At 44.2% G+C, this 15,793-nt stretch overlaps 1 protein-coding gene across 3 annotated transcripts in view; it reads right to left on the reverse strand.

Moving 5' to 3' along the window:
- LOC144689579 (filamin-A-interacting protein 1-like) overlaps window positions 1–15,793 on the reverse strand; it is a 448,849-nt gene that overhangs the window by 329,158 nt on the left and 103,898 nt on the right. For all 3 annotated transcript variants that reach the window (XM_078556768.1, XM_078556769.1, XM_078556767.1), the window contains exon 3: window positions 12,887–12,937. In XM_078556768.1, coding sequence (XP_078412894.1) covers window positions 12,887–12,889 — 3 coding nt within the window. In that variant the 5' untranslated portion in view covers window positions 12,890–12,937. The remainder of the gene's footprint in view (window positions 1–12,886; window positions 12,938–15,793) is intronic.

The following is a 15,793-nucleotide window of genomic DNA, read 5'->3' on the forward strand; positions in this document are numbered from 1 at the left end:
GAACTCTGCTACCCAGCTGGTTAGAGGTCAGGAGTTAAGCTCTTGACTGTATCCTGGTGAATCTCGAGCGTTGGCAGTGCATGTCCATTGTAAATAGTTCATTTCTCTGAATTAATCTTTCCCATTAATTTTATAAAGATTTGATGCCAGTGGAATAAAGGATTCCTGTTTTATAACTTGGTGCAGTCCGTGTGCTTGAATTGTACGTAACAGTGACAACAACAAAAACTTATTTATATAGTGCCTTTAACATAATAAAATGCTCCAAGGTGCTTCACAGGACTATTTTAAAATTAGACATGAAGCAATATAAGGAGATATTAGGTCATGGTGACCAAAAGCTTAATTTGGCCAAGGAAGTAGGTTTTAAAGGATGCCTCAAAGAAGGAAAGTGAGGTAGAGAGGTTTAGGGGTGTGGGGAGGGTATTCCAATGCTTAGGGCCTAGGCAACTGAAGGCATAGTCACCAATAATGGAGTGATTAAAATCAGGGATTCTCAAGAGATCTGAATTAGAGGAACACAGATATCTCAGAGGGTTGTGGGTTTGGAGGAGGTTACAGAGACAGGGAGGAGCGAGGCCATGGAGGAATTTGAAAATAAGGATGAGAATTTTAAAATCAAGACATTGCTTGACTGGGAGCCAGTGTAGGTCAGCGAGCACAGGGATAATAGGTGAAATGGATCTGGTGCAGATTATTGAGAAATAGATGCTGTGAATACCATTATATTGAACAATAAATGCTGAGATTGCCTTGACATTGAACAATGGATGCTGAGATTTCCCTGACAATGAGCAGTAGATGCTGAGAATACCATGGTTTGAAGAATAGGTGCTTTGTTTGTGCTGACATTCAGTAAAACACCCTCAGACTGCCCTGACATTGAACAATCCATCTTGAGAATGCCTTCAATTGAGAAATACAGTAGATGCTGAGATAACCCTGAATTTGAGCAATACATCCGAGAATGCCCTTACATTGACCAAAAGATGCTGAGGATATCCTGACACTGAAAATACCATAATATTGTGCAATAAGATGCTAAGATTCCCTTCACATTGAGCCTTAGATATTGAGAATGCTGACATTAACAGATACTGAGAATTTCATGACAGATGTTAACCAGTAGATGCTGTGAATGTTATTGATAAATGAATGAACTTACTTTTTTTGTTCTTACTTATATTGCACCTTTCACCACCTCAAGATGTCCCAAGGCATTTTACAATCAATGGTGTACTTTAGAAGTCTACTCACTGTTGTAATGTAGTAAACACGGCTACCAATCTGTGCGCAGCAAGGCCCTGCATACAGCAAGAAGTTAAATGATCTATTAACGGAGGTGAATATTGGAAATGGTGTGAACATAAAACAGGCACTTGTGTCACCTGCCATAAGACGTGCCCAGCTCTGAGATAATCGTTACTGAATAATAATGCGGAAAATGATATAACAGACATAGAAAGGTACAAATTAGGAGCAGGAGTAGGCGACTCGGCCCCTCGAGCCTGCTCCGCCATTCAATAAGATTATGTTTGATCTGAACGTAACCTCAACCCCACATTCCTGCCTACCCTGATAACCTTCATCCCCTTGTTAATCAAGAATTTATCTAGTTCTGTCTTAAAATTTTCAAAGACTTAGCTTCCACCGCCTTTTGAGGAAGAGAGTTCCAAAGACTCACAACCCTCTGAGAGAAAATATTTCTCCTCATCTCTGTCTTAACTGAGCAACCCCTTATTAATAAGTGACCCCTAATTCTAGATTCTCCCACAAGAGGAAACATCGTCTCCACATCCACCTTGTCAAGACCCCTCAGGATCTTAAAGGTTTCAATTTAGTCGCCTCTTACACTTCTAAATTCCAGTGGATACAAGTCTAACCTGTCCAGCCTTTCCTCATAAGACAACCTGCCCATTCCTGGTATTAGTCTAGTAAACCTTCTCTGAACTGCTTCTAATGCATTTAAATCTTTCTTTAAATAAGGAGACCAGGTACCGTACACAATTCTCCAGATGTGGTCTCACCAATGTCCTGTACAACTGAAGCACCACCTCCCTACTTTTATAATCAATTCCCCAGAAGCTGTCTAAAACCAGGGATCCACAGATTGAATAAAGCAAATTTTTATAAATAACAGAAAACCTCCTGAGTTAAAAGGTAACTGTGAGGATGCCACTGCTGGATTGACAAACAGATCTCCTACTGGTCTCCATACAAAAAAGGTGTTGGATATTCTGAATGCAGAATGTATAACAAGAACCAGAAGACCAGGGACTGTGACACAGGACCCACAATGACAGCTTAAGCTTCTAGTTATGAAAACAGAAAAAGCAGCAGAGATTGACAAGAGAAATGGAGAAGAACATTCTGGAACAAATGCAGAACGCAACAAACTATAAAAGGAGTGATTTCTATGTGGATTAGGATCATTGAAAAGGCTTGATGCTGACAGTGAAAGGAGGGTAGGGGAGGGATAATGATCAAAAAGCAATATAGAAGGTCCCAGGCCTCATTATAATATCCCTGGAATGATATAAGGGAACTTTAAGGTGGAGTATAACTTTGATTCATGTTAAAATGAATCAACTGATTAGCTACTAAAAAGAAATTATGCAGTGTGGGGAATATTTCAAAACAATTCACAAATCACACATAGAACTGAATCAACAGCTGATGAGGGGGAGCCAGCAGATGTGGTTTATTTGGACTTTCAGAAAGTTTTCAACAAAGTCCCACATAAGAGATTGGCATGTAAAATTAAAGCGCATGGGATTGGGGGTAGTGTATTGAGATAAGACATAAGACCATTAGACATAGGAGCAGAAATTAGGCCATTCGGCCCATCGAGTCTGCTCCGCCATTCAATCATGGCTGATAAGTTTCTCAACCCCATTCTCCCGCCTTCTCCCCATAACCTTTGATCCCCTTACCAATCAAGAACCTATCTATCTCGGTCTTAAATACACTCAATGACCTGGCCTCCACAGCTTTCTGTGGCAATGAATTCCATAGATTCACCACTCTCTGGCTAAAGAAGTTTCTCCTCATCTCTGTTCTAAAAGGTCTTCCCTTTACTCTGAGGCTGTGCCCTCGGGTCCTAGTCTCTCCTACTAACGGAAACATCTTTCCCATGTCCACTCTATCCAGGCCTTTCAGTATTCTGTAAGTTTCAGTCAGATCCCCCCTCATCCTTCTAAACTCCATCGAGTATAGACCCAGAGTCCTCAAATGTTCCTCATATGTTAAGCCTTTCATTCCTGGGATCATTCTCGTGAACCTCCTCTGGACCCTCTCCAGGGCCAGAACATCCTTCCTGAGATACGGGGCCCAAAATTGCTCACAATATTCTAAATGTGGTCTGACCAGAGCCTTATAAAGCCTCAGCAGCACATCCCTGCTTTTATATTCTAGTCCTCTCAAAATAAATGCCAACATTGCATTTGCCTTCCTAACTAACGACTCAACCTGCAAGTTAACCTTAAGAGAATCCTGGACTAGGACTCCCAAGTCCCTTTGCACTCCAGATTTCTGAATTCTCTCCCCATTTAAAAAATAGTCTATGCCTCTATTCTTCCTACCAAAGTGCATGACCTCACACTTCCCCACGTTGTATTCCATCTGCCACTTCTTTGCCCATTCTCCTAACCTGTCCAAATCCTTCTGCAGCCTCCCCGCCTCCTCAATACTACCTATCCCTCCACCATCTTTGTATCATCTGCAAACTTAGCCAGGATGCCCTCAGTTCCTTCATCTAGATCATTAATGTATAAAGTGAAAAGTTGTGGTCCCAATACTGACCCCTGCGGAACTCCACTAGTTACCGGCCGCCATCCTGAGAAGGACCCCCTTATCCCCCACTCTCTGCCTCCTGCCAGACAGCCAATCTTCTATCCATGCTTATACCTTGCCTCTAACACCATGGGCTCTTATCTTACTGAGCAGCCTCCTGTGCGGCACCTTGTCAAAGGCCATCTGGAAGTCCAAGTAGATACCATCCATTGGCTCTCCTTTGTCTAACCTACTCGTTACCTCCTCAAAGAATTCTAACAGATTTGTCAGGCATGACCTCCCCTTGATGAAACCATGCTGACTTTGCCCGATTTTACCATGCACTTCCCAGTATTCTGAAATCTCACCCTTAATAATGGACTCTAAAATCTTACCAACGACCGTGGTCAGGCTAATCGGCCTGTAATTTCCCGTCTTTTGCCTCACTACCTTCTTAAACAGGGGGGTTACATTAGCAATTTTCCAGTCCTCTGGGACCCTCCCTGACTCCAGTGATTCCTGAAAGATCACCACTAACGCCTCCACTATCTCTTCAGCTATCTCCTTCAGAACTCTGGGGTGTAATCCATCTGGTCCAGGTAATTTATCCACCTTCAGACCTTTCAGTTTTCCTAACACCTTCTCCTTGGTAATGGCCACCATACTCACCTCTGCCCCCCGACTCTCTTGAACTTTGGGGATGTCACTCGTGTCTTCCACTGTGAAGACTGACGCAAAGTACCTATTCAGTTACTCTGCCATTTCTTTGTTCCCCACTACTACTTCTCCAGTGTCATTTTCCAGCGGCCCAATGTCCACTTTTGCCTCTCTCTTACCCTTTATATATCTAAAAAAAGATGGATAGAAAACTGGTTGGCAAACAGGAAACAAAGAGTAGGAATAAACGGGTCTTTTTCCGAATGGCAGGCAGTGACTAGTGGGGTACTGCAGGGATCAGTGCTGGGACCCCAGTTATTCACAATATATATTAATGATTTAGATGAAGGAATTAAATGTAATATCTCCAGATTTGCAGATGACACAAAGCTGGGTGGGAGGGTGAGCTGTGAGGAGGATGCAGGGATGCTTGAGTGTGATTTGGACAAGCTGAGTGAGTGGCCAAATGCATGGCAGATGCAGTATAATGTGGATAAATGTGAAGTTATCCATTTTGGTAGCAAAAAAGGAAGGCAGATTATTATCTGACTGGCTATAAATTGAGAGAGGGGAATGTGCAACAAGACCTGGGTGTCCTTGAACACCAGTCGCTGAAGTTAAGCATGCAGGTGTAGCAGGTGGTAAAGAAGGCAAATGGTATGTTGGCCTTCATAGCCAGAGGATTCGGGTACAGGAACAGGGATGTCTTGCTGCAATTATACAGGGCCTTGGTGAGACCACACCTGGAATATTGTGTGCAGTTTTGGTCTCCTTATCTGAGGAAGGATGTACTTGCTATAGAGGGAGTGCAGCGAAGGTTTACCCGACTGATTCCTGGGATGGCGGGACTGACATATGAGGAGAGATTGAGTCGATTAGGATTATATTTGCTGGAGTTCAGAAGAATGAGGGGGGAATCTCATAGAAACCTATAAAATTCTAACAGGACTAGACAGGGTAGATGCAGGAAGTATGTTCCCGATGGTGGGGGAGTCCAGAACCAGGGGTCACAGTCTGAGGATATGGGGTAGACCATTTAGGACTGAGATGAGGAGAAATTTCTTCACCCAGAGAGCGGTGAGCCTGTGGAATTTGTTACCACAGAAAGTAGTTGAGACCAAAACATTGTATGTTTTCAAGAATGAGTTAGATATAGCTCTTGGGGCGAAAGGGATCAAAGGGTATGGGGAGAAAGCGGGAGCAGGCTATTGAGTTGGATGATCAGCCATGATCATAATGAATGGCGGAGCAGGCTCGAAGGGCCAAATGGCCTACTCCTGCTCCTAGTTTCTATGTAACATGATAGGAATGTGGAGCAGATTTGCATGAAGATGCATCAAATAACAGATAGGAGGCAGAAAAGCAAAGGCTTACAAATTAATGATTATAATAAAATTTCTGTTCAATGCAAAGCTAAAGCTGAAACATTTAGAGCATGTGATACAGAATCTGCTGCTAAATTAAAAAAACTTTTAAAAATGCCTGAATTTACTACTACAGTATAAACTGAGATGTCATACAAAGAACAAATGACATTGGGGAATAACAGATAAGTATAAATCCAGATTCATTTGCATATTGCATTGAGGAGTGTCATATTACACAGAAGCATCATTCCTCCTCTGATAATTCATTGTTTCATGAGTCTTAGGCAAATTAATACAAGTGAATTATTCTCACAGCCTCTTCATGGTGTTGTGACTACAGGGGGACAATTGAACCTCAACAATAAAGCTCAGTCTGTGTGCGGCAGTAACGGGATACTGCATGTTGGGGTGTTAATACATAGTGGCACCAAGTTAGGAGGTCACAGGTTCCATCCCTCATTCTGTGCAGGTCCTACCTGAGTTGGAAGTTGCTCAAAGGGTTTCCCACACCCCCCACCCCACCCCGCCGGATTGTCCAGAAGTCTCCTGCAATTGAGTGTTACTCTCCCAAGACTCTGCTAATAGAAAAATGTTTTGTATTCCTGGCTGCAAAACTTTGAGGTGTTCACCTATATTGTTTCTATTTGCAATCTTGCAATCCTAGTCCTCACCATCAGACCTGGCAGTGCCCAAAGACTGGCTGTGTCAGCCATTCATTGCCTCCCAGTAGCAGCCTGGAATTTCTTTGTAGCTGGTCCCACTAATGGTTCATCTAATTTAAAACAAAGTCTACTGTACTATAGCATAATTATCTTTTCTTATCTTTGGAATGCTGGAGTATTGAGACATTCAGCTGAGTACAATAACATTTGCAAACTGTGGGAAGTGTCACCTAATCAGGTGTCATGTACCAAACTAGAGTTGGCAACTCTAGTTGCTGGGTAGAGGCCATAGCGTCAACCGGCAGCAGGGCTGAAGAGCTGAATGAAAATGTCTTGAGTACTACCTTACTCCTCCTAATGGCCAGCCAAGGAAAGCATTAGCACATGGCTAGAATTTCACGCTTGGCATGTGCACCAAGTTGGCAGGAGTAGAAGCGGATGCAGAATCCGCTCACAGCCGAGGTCACGTTGCAAACGCAATTTCATGCTGGATGGCCAGTTAAGGTCTGACTAGTGTGAAATACTTCTTCTGAATGGTCGAGAAGGAGTAGGTGGGGGCAGGAGCCTGTTGGGCATAGGCCCACTGGCGACCCAGCTGGCGCTTTAAAATCGGCAAAGACAGCTCCCTGAAGCCTGCCTGGGGAGAATCTTTGGACTTTGATTCGCCAGCTCGCGCTCGAACGCAGGACCCCGATGAGCTAGAGGACCACGGGGCTTTAAATGAACCTGCGTCACACCCCCTCCATGAATCAGGCACCAGCGCAGATACCAGCACCACGGTGGACATTAGATCGTCGGCTAGAATGTCGGTGCAAAACGGCACTCCACACTCGCTTGAGGAGCAGACGAAGGCAGAGAGTGCTCAGGGTGCTGGCAGTGAGTGTTGAGACTAGGACGATGTTGAATCAAAGGCAGATGATGACCCTCTAGAATCGTCCATTAGGTGGCAGATGCTGGATGTCCAGCGGGATGTGCGGGAGGATCTGACAGAGATCTATGAGGGTATGTGTACCATGGTCTCTGTTGTGGAGGAGTCCATGCGGAGCATGAGCACGAGTTGACCCTCATCGCCGAGTGCATTGCCTCCTCCATTGAGAGAGTGGCGACTGTCAAGGAGAGGCAACTCCAGGGACAGAATGAGGGGTTCCTGGGATTGCGCTTGGACCTACAAGCCCTCAAGCAGGAAATGATCTCAGTTTGGGAGATGGATGAGGCACCCAGAATCCGAGCTGGTGCCCGTCCATCAATGGCGAGTAAGGAGGTCCAGAGTGATGTCACGTTGGCGCATAACCTGCTCATCATCTCTGCGGGCTCCTCTCAGAGCACTCTGGATGATGACAGCAGCTCCTCCACCCCTCTGCCAGTGACTGTGGCATCTGATGAGGCTGCGGCGACTGGGGAGAGGCCAGCCATGGCACTGGCCGCTCCTTCCCAGGCAGAGCCAGCACAGGCTCCACTGGCCAGAGGACAACCACCAAGGTCATCAAGGCCAACAGGACAGCACAGTCAGCAGGCTGCCTCCAATGCCGCTGCCAGCGAGGGTTGGGGGCTGGGGGGAGGCAACAAGGCACAGCACTCGCAAATGTAAGTTTAAGGCACCATGTGGACAGCTGATTGGGACACTCCACAAAGATCCCCCCACTGACCCCTGAAAAGAGCCAGAGACATAGAAGTTAAGGGCCACTGTGACCTTCAGAGCAACTGGCATGGGGTGTCCACCCATACAGTTGGATGTGATCTCAGGCCCAATCATCTGACAAATGGTCACAGTCTTCCTGGAGAGGTGGAGCTTCCTTCGACATTGCACCTTGGACATATTGAGTAGCAGTATCACTGCCTGTAACCCTGGCAGCAGGATAGTGGCATCTTCTACGGCCCATTATACCTTGGACTACCTGCTTGCCCTGTGCCCCTTGTGCCCACACCTCTCCTCCCACAGGTCACTCCCCTGGAAGCTGCATTGGGACACCTGGCCTCCTCTCCCTTCTGCCCCTCTCTTCCTCCTCAGAGGAGGTGCCACCAGCAGAGACCACAATCCCCATTATCAGGGTAACAGAAGGCTGTCTGATACCTGGAAGGGTCAAACACTTTCAGGACACACCAATGAGTCCTGAAATGAAACCTAGAAATGCTAGGACTGAAGCTCAGAACAGAGATGAAGCTGTCAAGTTCAAATAAGCAACCAGCAGCAAACTATCTCTTAAACTCCTCACTACTCACAATGGCAATGCTGCTGACCCTTTTTATCCTTCCCTTGGATGAGGTTTCGTTATAAGTAGGCTGTCCGCCTGCCCGTTTTACCCGTGTGACGAGCACGAAATCGCACAGGCAACATAAAATCGCAAACAATTGATTTTTTAATGGCCTTAAGTGGCCTTTTAATTGTTGACAGGCATGGCTCTGACACCCATATGTGCCCGCTGACCTGAAGATTGCTCACGTGCGGGATGACATCGGGATGCTCGCCCGACATCATCTCATACTATTTCACGTCCATTTGGGTCAAGCGTGCGCCCCCCCACGAGACGTAAAATTCTGCCCCATGTTTTAGAACAGGTTCCCTTTCTACACTCAGCACCAGAGGTTTGAATGTATAATCTATTCCTCACCCACTTTCTGATCTCTTCCTTTTTAGGTCCTTTGAATATGTGATATGCCATTTTCAAGTAGCCTGTTCCCGAACCTTTCACAGTGTTTTATTGCAATCAGCCAGTAAAAAGAGTACAAGAACACATGGGTGACTTGCCTTAGGATTCCACTTCCTCTGTAAGACAATTTAGTCCTCCATGTGCCATCACTCTCAGATGGCCCAAAGCAGACTGAGAACTTATCTTCTGTGAAATCAACTAAGCAGCCAAATAGTCAAATTAACCTGGAATATACCTGTTCTGTGTGTCTCACTTATAACCAGCTGAATCACTGGAAGAAGTGATCCTGTAATATACTGGAGCTTCTAGGGCCCTGTTATGTGTCCAGTGCATTTCAGGACAGATTCCACAGCACAAGTCAGAAACTTGCATTTCTCTCCATGATCTTTCTCCCATGGCAAAAGGAGCAGGAGTCTGCATTGTTGGCCTGTGCAGTTGGCCTGAGCATCAAGTCTATCCATGTTAACATAGAAACATAACAAAACTTATACACAGAAGGGGGCCATTCTGCCTGTTGTGTCTTTGCCAGAAAAAAATACTGAAAAAATTGTCTATTTAAAACCTATGAAGCGTTTGTAACAATGGAAGTTCTATTCTTTAGATTCCTCTGCAATTGGAGTCATCACTAGCAGTTGATCAATCATTCTTTGTCCTGGTCTAAAACTAATGTGTCTTTTATACGGCACCCATTTGCAGTGACTAAGCAAATACTTTTCCATGTGTACTCAATAAGATGATTCTTCTTAAATTGCTGCATTTGCTCGTAAATTTTTTCACTATTGTTATCTTTATTACCTTTCGGGTAAGTCTTCGGGTACTTGCTTTTCTTCAGAAATTTTGTTAAACAGCCTTTGCGCTGCTTTCACAGTATGTTTCTCACCCACCTACAGCAACCTGAAGTTAATGTTCTCGATACAGTAGCCCTTTCTGTTGTCATTTATATACTTACATTTCATGTTAGGTCCAGCTCTCAATCTCAGCCTTACCGATGCTAAAACTAAAGCAGGTTCAGATCAGAAATCGGCCGCAAAGTATTCGCATGGAAGTACACTAGATTACCATCTTCTTTACAGTGCTGAAATCAATCATATTTCTTATCAATTGGGATGAAGAATTGATTAACTAACAAAATTGTAGGAATTCTCAGTTTTAGAAAGGGCAATTTTGGAAATCATCTCTGAAATTGGTGAAATTTTGGTTAGGGCATCCTCCCATTTTTCATTAAAAGAGAAATGTCACCATCCTTCAATGTTGTAGGTTAGTGAAGTAGTAAAGCTATTTCATAGATTCCCAAATTATTCAATAACTAAGCCTAGAGAGGAAAATTAAAAGAAATTGAAACTAAAGGCTGCAAATTTTCCAATGAGAAGCTGGAACTTAAAGAGCAAACAGAGGAACCTGTGGCATCAGCTGCTCACAGTGTGGCAAGTTGAAATCTGATGTTTGGATAGGATTCTGGAACCAGACACTCCTATAAGTACAAGTAAACATGTAGGCCGCTCTTCTGTTTCTGCTAACACTACCATGCTATCTCACGATATTTCATTCGGTAGGCGCGCGCCAGAGTTGGCTGCGCACCCGCCAATAATTGATAGACCTGTATAGGCCATTAACCAGGTAATTAACCTGAATTTCACGCTGCCTGAATTTCAGGTTGGCGGGCAGGCGAATAAGCCAAGCGGGATGAGGTTTCCTAAAACTTTTACAAATTAAACAAAAACTTTTTCTGAAAAATACAAACACGAGGGGACATGTTTCATTAAATTTTTATTGCATTTATTTATTTTTTTAAAGTGCTTCTATCTCTCTGAGGAAGCTCCGTGCCTCAGGGAGATTGAAGTGCTCTTTCGCACGCATGCACGAAAGAGCGCTGGACCCGACTCTCCCTCCTACCCCCGCCCGCACAGGTAGCACTCTACCGCTCATGTATTACGCCTTAATTGGCCTGCCCACCTAAAACGGCAGTGCGGAGCCGATCGCGGGCGGCGGTCGGTCTGCGACCGCCCTGGTCCGCTCCCACCGAGCCCGCCCAACACGGGAAAAATTCAGGCCCAGAGGTATATGGGTCTATGTTTAACGACATGAGTGAAACTGCCCACCAGCAACATTTTGTACTGAATAGAATGTTCCCTTGAAGCCAGGATACTTATTTGAAACACTGTATTGCTTCTAGAGATAATGTTCCCCTGAACATCATTGTGTAAAATTGTCAGCAATTCCAAAGGAGCAACTGATATTTTACACATCTACTGTGTGGAAAAGTAACCATGTTGTGATTAATGTGACAGTTTTTCTTCATAGTATATCTGTAATTAAGGGGAGGTAGTGGCATAGTGGCAATGTCACTGGACTCGCAATCCAGAGACCCAGGGCCATGGGTTCAAATCTTACCAGGGCAGCTGGTGGAATTTAACTTCAGTTAATAAATCTGGAATTAAAAAGCTAGTCTCAGTTATAGTGACCATGAAACCATTGTCAACTGTCATAAAAACCCATCTGGTTCACTAATGCCCTTTAGGAAAGGCAATTTGCCATCATTACCTGGTCTGGCTTTCATGTCACGCAAGGCCCACAGCAATATGGTTGACTCTGAAATGGCCTAGCAAGCCATCCAGTTGTATCAAACCATGACAAAGTCCTAAAAGGAGTGAAACTGAGCGGACCGACTGACTTTGACCTAGGCACCAAAAATGGCAATGGCACACCCAGCCCTGTCAACCCTCCAAAACCCTCCTTACTAACATCTGGGGGTTTGTGCCAAAAATTGGGAGGAAGGTCCCACAGACTATTCAAGCAACAGCCTGAGATAGTCATACTGATGGAATCATATCTTACAAATAATGTCCCACACACCACCATCCCTGGGTCTGTCCTGTCCCACCGACAGGACATAGCCATCAGTGGTGGTGGCACAGTGGTATAGAATTGGGAGGGGATTGCCCTGGGAGTCCTGAACACTAGCTCTGGACCCCATGAAGTCTCATGGCATCAGGTCAAACATGGGCAGGAAACCTCCTGCTGGTTACCACCTACCACCGTCTCTCAGCTGATGAATCAGTACTCCTCTATTTTGAACACTGAGAAACACTGAGGATGGTTAGGGTGCAGAATGCACTCTGGCTGGGGGACTTCAATGTCCAGAGTGACTCAGTAGCACCACTACTGACCAAGCTGGCCGAATCGTAAAGGACATAGCTGCTAGACTAGGTCTGCGGCAGGTAGTGAGGGAACCAACAAGAGGGAAAAACATACATGGCCTCGTCCTCACCAACCTGCCTGCCACAGATGCATCTGTCCATGACAGTATCGGTAAGAAGTGACCTTTGATCTAGACTTAGAGGCGCAAACATTACAGGGCTTCAGGGAGGGGGAAATTTGCCTGGACACTTTGACAGAGGAGGCATGTTCATGCAGCTTCTACTATCAGTGCTGTTGTTTGATTTTAAAAATTGATCAAAATCATATTTGCATCAAGTGGCTGTATTCTATGTCAAATAGCTGTATTTTATTCAGAACATGTTAACGCTGCTGATATAATGTGGGCCTGCCAATCATAAAATCATGATGACTATGATTTTTCCCTTTGACAGAATCCTGCCATCACATCAGTAGAGGTTGCAGAAATTCCTCCTGACCTCGATGATTTAGGATCCTCAAGGACTGTTTTTACTTTATTGAGTAAATATTTAACAGTATTCCAATGCTCCTGTTGTTTAAGTGACTTCTCACAATATGTGCTTCAAAAGTTGTACATAACATCACAATGAATGGTTTTACTCACCATGGCCACAGTTAACAACTCTCTGAAGATTTGCCTGGCATCAGTCACACGCTGAAAGCAATGATGATCGTCTCAAAAACTTGGAATGTAAGAACAACCATAAATACAACAGTTAATGTAGAAATTTGCAAACAATGTAGAAATATAAAGCTGCTCTACTGAAGTACTCAATAAAAATAATCCTTTGACATTCCACAACTGCAGCTAGGAGAATGTTAGATATTCTACCAATGTCAGAGTACTGCAGAACTATAATAGATGTTGTGCGGGAGGTTATTGCATATTCACTACATAGGTGGGCGTTAAATCTGCATTGAAGAAATTCCTGGCATCTGCTAATGCAATTTAATAGCCATCTAAACTGGCAGTGCACCACTATACAAGTTGCTGCTGTCAGGATGAGCTGATTGCTTCAAGCGGGCCAGAAGCGTGCAGTGGGCACAGTAAGAGGCATGTGGACTAAACTGGAAAGAAACTGAAATGATTGAAACTAAGGGAGACACAGAAGAGTATTGTATGGTCTGGGTCACCTTCCTCCCACTTGCAGTAACCCTATGTTGTACCTCAGGGCCCTGCAATGAATTAGACTTTAGATACACCATTGGATGGCTGCTGGCAATTAACAGAATAATTTCTCCATTCATTACCTGAAAGACAGATATGAATACAGAGTTTAGAGGTAGAATTGCTCATTTTAATATAAAGGGGTTAATATAAATATAGGTTTACTTTTGTTTTCATTTAAAGAACTGCAACTGATGTCCATGTGAATGCAAGCCAATGGCCAAAATAAAACTACTATTCAGTGGCTTGAAACTGCTGAGTGTTTGTAATGTAATATACTGTTCTTGTGGATCAATTGCTCATTTCAACTGGAACACTGATTTCTGACTGTGTACATCTTACCAGCTCTTACAAAAACAAGCACTTCTTCATTATTTAATTTTCTATATTCTACCTTCTGCTATCAGCATACAGATTCTTTTGATATCAGGTAGACTTTTCCTGTTGTGATATTTTTACATTTGCGCTGACACTTGTGTGAATATGACCTCACACTCTTATTGCCAGCTGCCTGATATTTTCAGGAAGTTAAGCACAATTCTCAAACTAATCCATTCTGTGTGTTTCTTTCATTTTCTTCACAATTAATAGAGCAAGTGCTATTGCACAGCAAAAAAATCCAGAAATTGTGGGCATGCTCTCGTGGGAAAAAATTTGATCACCCCGAGTTTCTATCTTTCCTCACTGCTCCTTCAATTTTAATCAGTAACATTTTTCAAAATGCCAGTGCTCCAGCGCCCTCCACCCACCTAACAGTGAAGTAAGCTGTTCACTAGTACAGTCACCAGTTGGTCAGATAGCCAGCAAGGTCTCCACTCAGCAGTACTATGGAGGAAAGCAGGTCACCACTCAGTATATCTCAGCCAAATGCTATGGCGCAAGGATGGCAAAAAAAAACATGGGCAGAATTTTACGGCAGTGGGATTTTACATTCCCGCAGCCGTCAATGGGGTTTATAACGGCGTGCCGCATTTCACGGGCCCGTCCCTGCCGAAACAGGGCCATAAAATTCTGCCCCATGTGTTTATTAGCCTAACCTCAATTGCAAAGAAAGGAACAAGTGTTTGGGCCCCTGACCTTTCTCAGCAACATTAATTAATAGAAACAAATTGTAAGCTTGCTAAAGTTGCAGGCAATGCTAAAATAGAGAGTGCAGGGGGTGCTGAGGATGCAGCTTAGATTTCAATCTTTTCAATTGGGTAGACAAATGGCAAATGAAATCTAATACTGCCAAAAGGCAAGTTATTACAATCATGATCTTATTGAAAGGGGGAGGAGGATCAACAGGTTGAATGGTCAACTCTTGCTCCTATTTCTTATTTTCTTATGTTCATGAAACTAGTCATTCATTTTATTTGGTGTTTGTGGGTCACTGCTGTGCATAAGTTGCATACGTGGGAGGAATTATAACTGTGGCATGCTACTCCCAACAGAGCAACAGGAAATGGGCGCCAATTCCACTCTTGCATTTTGCTTGTTCCCACACAATGACAATTAAAATTTAAGTGCCAGTGATGTGAATGGGAGATATGTGTGATCACGTGGTGGGGGGAAGCTTTTCAGTGGTGAAACCCGCCGTTAGCTGACAACGCAGCAAGTACAGGCGGCCTATCAAATTTAAATTTCACATAAATATTTCACATTACATAGGTTTCACTTTGTTCATGTGTGCATCATCATTATTTGTTGAGACTAGCTTAGTCAGAGAGCTAAATGTACTGGCACGCCTCATGGTTGGCATACATTGACAGTTACATGGGAGTTGGGGGCATTTCTTTATTGTGGAAGAAACAATGTTATGTTTTTTAATTCTGTCTTTATTGAATGTTCATGTTAGTGATCATCGTTGTATTCGCCACTCTGTGGGGCATTGTTGAACTTACAGACTCAGCTGGCTCTCCTTTCTATGCATTATAAAGGACATTGTCCAAGATCACTCTCAGTAGGGAGAATTGAAATGTCGTGGGGGGATCCAAAGTCCTCTTTGTAAAGGCTCTGCCAGCCAACATCTGAGATGGGCACGCATGGACTCTTTAGACCCCTTATTTTCTTACCTTGACTGACTGTTCCCAACTACCTCTCCCCTTCTCGACCACCCCCAGGATGCAAGGCCCTTTCTTCTTCCACTCCTCCCTGCCCCCGATGCCACCCTCTGTCCTCCCCTGGATCTCTCTTCCACTCCTCCATGCCTTTGATCCACTCCTCACTCACCATTGACTCGTCCTTGCAAGACTGGAACCTCCATGCAAGCTGCCATTCTCCTGCTCCACTTTTGAGCGAACCTGAACCAAGTGCCACGAGATTCTCGTGCGCTGCTGACTTTATCTTGAAGTTAGCATTTAA

The sequence above is a fragment of the Cetorhinus maximus genome, chromosome 14, assembly GCF_964194155.1.
Source record: "Cetorhinus maximus chromosome 14, sCetMax3.hap1.1, whole genome shotgun sequence".
NCBI classification, from domain to species: domain Eukaryota; kingdom Metazoa; phylum Chordata; class Chondrichthyes; order Lamniformes; family Cetorhinidae; genus Cetorhinus; species Cetorhinus maximus.